Source organism: Neopelma chrysocephalum, unplaced genomic scaffold (assembly GCF_003984885.1).
Source record: "Neopelma chrysocephalum unplaced genomic scaffold, ASM398488v2 Primary Assembly neopelma1_44, whole genome shotgun sequence".
Lineage (NCBI taxonomy): Eukaryota > Metazoa > Chordata > Aves > Passeriformes > Pipridae > Neopelma > Neopelma chrysocephalum.
In genome coordinates, this window is record NW_020897703.1 from 22,592,715 (window position 1) to 22,599,681 (window position 6,967).

General features: G+C 39.1%; 1 protein-coding gene across 2 annotated transcripts in view; it reads left to right on the top strand.

The window, feature by feature from the left end:
• RALB (RAS like proto-oncogene B) overlaps window positions 1–6,262 on the top strand; it is a 49,932-nt gene extending 43,670 nt beyond the window's left edge. For both annotated transcript variants that reach the window (XM_027678942.1, XM_027678941.1), the window contains one exon: window positions 1,801–6,262. In XM_027678942.1, the coding sequence (XP_027534743.1) occupies window positions 1,801–1,920 (120 nt within the window). In that variant the 3' untranslated portion in view covers window positions 1,921–6,262. The remainder of the gene's footprint in view (window positions 1–1,800) is intronic.
• The last annotated feature ends 705 nt before the right edge of the window (window positions 6,263–6,967 follow it).

Genomic DNA, 6,967 nt, shown 5'->3' on the forward strand with positions numbered 1-6,967 from the left:
TCCCTATAAAGCTGCGTATAGTGTGGTTAATCTTAAAGACTTTATTCTTGTTTTCTGCCAAGACTACTTTGAATTGTGAGAACTCTTCTTGCTGTGTCTCTGTCCTGTTTTAACTTGTTCTTGCTGATATAGGATTAATATTTTCCCATTATTCTGTGGCTGGTTTCTTGCATAAACACTGGTGGTGGGCTATTCCAGAGGACAGAAGATTTACAACTACAGAGTATTTGTCCAGTATAGGGGGAAAAAATAAGTTTCAGTTATCCCCTTGATTTTGTATGTAGTGAGGGCTTCTTGAAGAAAAGATTGCCTTTTTACTTCACCCATCCACAGAAGATAATCTGAAATTACTGTTGTGCACCCTAAGGACTCCAAAGGTGTCTTGCTAATATGCATTTGTTTAAAAATTACAAATTTTAAGCAGTTTTCTCTTTGGATAAAAAACTCTTACAGCTAGCTGTACTCTTAAGTTCTCCTAAACAGCTCCCTGTTCTTCTAGTCTATATTAGTTCACTGATGGAAATGCTGTTGGTGCATAAGTTACTAATAGGAACTCCTTCTCTCATTAAAACTATGTATATGAAACTCTTGAATTGAGACCTTTTGGTTATAAAGGATGCGGCAAAATTTCAGTTTGGTGAAGAACCATTTTGACTTGCAGAATGTTACTAGAAAGTCACAGTCAGTTGCATAAACTGAGTGATGTAGTAAAACATGAATACTTAGCTCACAGGCAAAAGCAAGTCTATCTCATATTACTAGCAAGTGGCAAGCCTGTTTTATGCTTAAACTCTCTGTTCAGTTGGAATTAACAGCAATGGAGCTGTGTGTCTGCAATGTACTAGCAGGGTGATCTAGACTTGCTGTAATAGGTCTTCACTACCTAGCTTGTGTGACATACTGGTTATCCTCTATATGAGCAGCTTTGTGTATAGTAAGACAAGTTATTGGTCTTTGTGAGGATTGTGCATTGATACAATGACAGAATAAAAAAAACTTGAGGGTTTTGAAAGATAAACTGATCTATTTCTGATCAGTAGCATGGTGTTGTTTCCAAGTATCAAAGACTTGAAAGTTCCCCATTTGAAAAAAAAAAAAAAACAAAACAAAGCACCCTAATTCTATAGAGTGACACTAAACTCTTGTTCTCTAATCCTAAGAATCATTTTCCTCAATAACTCTACAGCGAAACAACTGTTGTACCTCAAGTGGTATGTACCTAGATGTCAGACATACAGGGCTGAAATCAGCTAGAATTTTGGAGAAAACAACAGTGAAACATGGAGAGAAAGCATGACTTTCTCTAAATCTTTCTTCTAACATAGTCTGAAAATGTTTTGTGCCTGACACTGTCACTTCACTGCTGTGGCTTTGTAATTATAAACCAAGCAGAATACTATGAAGCAGAGTGCATGTGTAACTACGTGGAAGGGACTGGACTAAATGCTTTACATAGTTACCAAGAGTGATTTTCCTGTAAATTTTTGCTAGGCATAGACAAATGTTCTTATGAGCTGTGAATGCTACTTTTGTGCAAGAATGATATTCCATAAAAAGCTCTTAAAACAGGCCTATTGAATTTTCTTGATAGCCCGGTAAGATTGTGCAAATTTTTTTCTCCTGCTTGACATACTACATAATTCTGATGTTGAGTTTGTCACTGGGATCTGTGTCTAGACTCATTTCAGCTGTATTGGGTACAGTGTGGTGCTGGATCTTTATTTGCTGCTGAATACAGTAGTTTTTATCTGCTTTCTGGTAGCTGATCTTGTTTAATCTTTCTTTATTTTTCCTTCCTAGGTATTCTTTGACTTAATGAGAGAAATAAGAGCAAAGAAAATGTCAGAAAACAAAGACAAGAATGGCAAGAAAAGTGGCAAGAACAAGAAAAGCTTTAAAGAAAGATGTTGCTTACTGTGATGCTTGGGAACTGTAAATATCTATCTACAGGTGGCATGGATAATATACCACTAAGGATATAGGGCTGGTTCATGAAAGGAAGTCTGTATTGACTCCCTTATCTTTTGCTTTGCATATCACACCTTCAAAATGTGAAAACAGAACTTTGAAACCATTTCTGGTATCCAACAAAACCTTTGCCTACTTAAACTGAAATGGGCTCCTTCTTCCCAGTGTCTTTCAAAACTAGAAACAGTTTCAGAACTAGAGTCCTTCTGCTTGGTTACACAATGTACTTTTGTATTAACTTCCTTCTAATGTTTCTCTGACTGTGTTTCTCTTGAACCTCTACTGGCCTTAACAAGCACAGCTGTTCAGGTTCAAACACTCTTTCCCGCTGTTGCTGCCCTCCTTGGTGGTGCAAACTGCAGAAAGGCTAGATATGACACCTGGTAAAGGGTTTGAGTCTCCATCTTCTGTTGTCACTGGTATTTCTTACACTGAAATCTGCTGACTTCCTCCCCACACTCCATGTAAGAAATAGCAACTGACAGTTGACAGTCAACTCAAAATAAACTTTCTCCTGTGTTCTGTTTAGTCAATACAGCATTCATGAATCAAGCCTATGGACTCAATTCAGACTTATTTAGGCAATGCAAAAATTGATATTTAAATACTGGCTATATGCACTCCCTGCTGGTCTGTCTTCTCATCCTTAAATTAGTGGTATGGGGTGAGAGAATGACTGTAAGCCTTTCTTCAAAAGGAATAATGTCACCATCTCCTTGAAATGCTGTCCTTGGTTTCTTTCATGTATTGTGTCTCGAGTCAATTACGCTCTACATCTCTCATCCTTCCCCTCCCTGGTACTGGAATAGTGGAAATCAGTGTTGATTTATTCAGTTTTGTTTATATTGGAACACTTGTGATGATAATGTTGGAAAGTGAGAACATCTGCATCTGTCTCTTGTCTTGCTGAAGATAACAATGTTGAGTAAGGATGGGTCCCATCACACAATCATGTCTTGAAATAGGTGAGGCATACATGCTACCTCTCAATGATTAGCTGGCTAGTGAGTTGTATGGTGTCAAAAAGCAAATGAAGTTAAACAGCTGCCACATCTATTACTCACTGTTAATTTTATGTGTAGTGTTTCTGATGCACAGCAACCTAGCACGTGGTGAGTTTTGCTGTCAGTTATGCAATGGTGGTCACATATTGTTCATCAAAAACAGTCTAGAAATGGAAAAGTCAGTACTTAGTAGGTCCTGTTGTCAGCTGACTGAGCGGAGCTTTCTGATGCAGTTTAAATTAAGTGCAGTTGCCAAAAAACACTTCTGTCACCATGTAAAAGTAAGTCTTCTGATTGCAGAGTCTCTCACTGAATTGTGGCTGTCTTCTGCTTTGAAGGAGTGGAGAGACTTTGAGTAGAGACTGTATCTTGCTTGTAACTGGATTCTCAAAACACAGTTGCTTGGTGAAAGTAATCTAAGTTGCTCAATGAAGCATTCTGGAGCACTAAATTAACAAATGGTGTTTCTTCCTGAAATGAAGGAGTAGTGAATACTGTTCAGTACTTTTGTTGTAATTTGAGGTTGAAAAATATTTTTAACATGTACTAGATTGCTTTTGTGCATTCCATCTCTGAACTTTGAAAAAAGTAAGATGTGGTAGATATCAGAACCTCTGTTGGCCTGAGGTTTCACAGGGACTTATCACAAACTCATTGTCTTCCGTAACTAGTTCAACTTGTCAGGCAACTCATTGGATTGGGGAAACTGTACTAAATAAAAGGTGCTGTAATCTTCATTCTTGTCAAATTAAATTCCTTCTCTGTTACTGTTATCTTGTATGGGCAGAAAGAATGGTTAACCAATTCTGGAAATGCTTCTCTTTGAGCAGTGTAATTAATTGCCAACTTGACAATACTGTTCTGATGCAAAAGCTGGAAACCTGCTGGGTTGCAGAACTTGTACTTGAGCTGTATCACCTCATAGGAAACTGGGAGCTGTAACACTTTAACAAAGTTTCCTCTTGAACTTCCATGGACAAAAGTCCATTTTGAGTGCATGTTGTGCATACAGCAAATGAATGTCTTCTTCTGGAGGAAGGCAACTCACTTAGGTTTGGTTTTAGTTGAGACTTAAAGGTTAAGTCCTTCATTAACCTAAAGGATAAACAACAGTTGAGTTAATATTACAAGTTTATCTGGGTCAAGCCCCTCTGAGGCGGATTGGAAAACGTGTCTTAACAAAACTGAATAAACTGTCCTTGCTGTATGAATAATGAACTCAGCAAAGCTCACAATGAGCAGCTCAGCTGTGTTGGCTCAAGAGACTTGCATGCCTTGACCTTTGATCTCTTTAGTCTTAAAGTACCTGACAGTATTTGATAGGACAGATGAATTTCTTCTCAGAACAGCAAGTCTCCCACTGGTGTTCTTAAAGTCCATGTGCTGTTCTCACTCAGGTTATTTTTCTTTTTTTTTGTTCCAACTGATAAAGCTACACCACTGAGATGGACTTGGGAAAAGATGCTTGCTGCTTCATGGCTTGGTGCTGCATCTTTTCGGTGTTCTGTGCTTGTCACCTGCTCCAGAAAAACCAGGCCTGGAGACTAAGTAAAGCAGCTTTTCAGTATTCCTCTTCTGTACTTGTGACAAACTTCAGTTTAACTTTCCAGTTACAGCTGAAAACAGGATAAACGAGGCAGCTACCTTGCCTACTTTGTAACAGTGGGCAACAAGCATTCTGACTTGGACCAGGAAGGGTCCCCTGGTCTGGAATCCTGTTGCCTCCACCTCCTATAGTGGAAGTGCCTGAATGTATGCCCTTCTAAATAGGGACAATATGACTTCAGGGTCCTTGAATGGCTTCCAGGTGTGCTTCACTGGACATCGATGGACATCAGCATCAGATGGGTTGAGCGGAGTGAATATAAAATGGCACAGAGATAAAATGGGATTCCTGTGAGCAGATTAAGTGGAGCTTTCACTTCTAATCGAAATTAATAACTGCAGATCAGGTACCTCAAATAAGGATGACTTTGACAAGAGGGGGTGTGTGTGGCTGCCTGCTAGCCATGATGTGTAGCTGAGGCAACTGTAGGCTGTATTGAAGATTCTAGCAACCTTTTGCATGTTGGGTAGTTAAAGACCAAGACTTCTCTTCGTTGGTATTCTGTGCTCTTAAATCATTCTGGAGCATGGCTGTAGGCAAGTAACTGGATATTTGAAGCTGGAGGTCATGCAAGACTTGACTATGCACTTGCACTTAAGCATTCAAGTATTATTCTTGCATAATGGCTTAACATAAAGTCAGGGAACTGTTTACTGCTATGTGCAATCTTCCGTATGTGGCTTAGCTGTGGATATTCAAGTGCTCCAGTTTTCCTTCTTGTTTGAGCAGAGCAAACATCTGAGACAAGCCCCCTGTCTGAGATAAGGGCTAAGTCATCATATGAAAAAAGCAGATTAAACTCCAGGATTGCAATGGCAGATTTGACTCTTCTTTTTTCTAGAGGAGCATCTCTCCAGGTGGGAGTGCAGATGCAGCATGAAGTGTGCCATGTGTTCTATACAGACTAATACACCGTTGCTGCAATTTCTAGGTGAACGCTTGGCTTGATGAAGAGAAAGATGTGTGCATACATTTACTGGGCATTAAACTTAAGTAACATGTTTATAACCATCTGAAGTTCCAGTTGAATCTTATCTGGCTGAAGTATAATGCTTAAGAATACTTTAGGTCTAAGGTACAAAGCTGCAATCTGGAATGTAGTAAGAGGTGTGTAGGGGGGAAATGCGTCTAACTAAAAGCTCACTCGGATCTTTTTTGAAAGTTTTCCAAAGCATTAACCCAGTATTTGGGCCTAACAGGTCTACCAGTTCTTGCTCAAAAAGAGGATACTGTTTATCAGTTCAACTCAGAGCTTATGTAGACAGAAGCTTTCCTTAATTGCTATAAGCATATGTTGCAATGTTCACCTCCTGTTGACTTTATAGTTGGGAGAAGGAGGGAAGAGGAACAAAAAAAGCTTTGATTTTCACTGTAATCTCCACACTTCATGGAAATGGCAGGTGTTCCTCTTGGGAGGGGAAGGTGTTATCTCTAGCACCAAGTGAGAGGTTTAGCGTAGAGGAAGTGATTGTGGTTGCAAGACTTAATAAAACTGCCTCTAAACTATGTATGCTATACTATACGATGTAAATTCTTATTTTTTTCCTTCCTTACATAGCTTCAGAGCTTTGTCTCTAACTTGCACAAACATTTTTAATGTCTGTAAAACTGGTCACTTTTCATTATCATGCTAATACAACTGATTTGTATTACTATTGATAATAAAAAGAAAAAATGAGCTTCATATTTGTTTGTTATTGATTTTTACAGCATTCTAAAAGCACATCTAATCCCCAAATTCTTAAATCAGCCAACCACTGACTTTCAGTGTCTGGAACTAACCTTTCTATCAAATATGTAACAAGATTGTATTGCAGACTGTGGGAAGGGAGAGGAAGAGGAGGTGACTGAGACCCTCATCATTGGTTTTCTGGAAATGTTATGTATGTTTTTCGGGACTGAACTGACATAGTTTGATTCATTCACAGTTAATTTTCCACAATCTAATTAGATCAGACAGCTTGTATCAACTGTGTAAATGACAGAGTTGCTTTCCCTTTTCTTCAGTCTTGTGGCTCAAATAACAGAATAAGCAATGCTGTATGGGAAAACTGGTCCTTAGTCTTCTGAGTGTGCCAGATCCATTCTCCCTGTAGGGTTGTGATGAATGAACTGCAGCAGAGAAGCTGAGATGTCTCTGAGGCAGGATAGCTCAGGAGAGACTCACTGCAACCTAATGCCACTTAATTTGAAGTGGCAGAGAAATGGGATTCACAGTAAACTTTGGGTGCAGTTTCTGCTGCCACTGCTGTACAACTTGAAAGTGGAACATTCCCTAGCTGATGACTTCTGGCCAAGGACTACAGCAATTTACGTAATCTTGTTTACATGGTGCTTGTCTGGTTTTGCCCTGTGTTTCAGATTGTCACAGTGGTTTATGTAGCTCTCC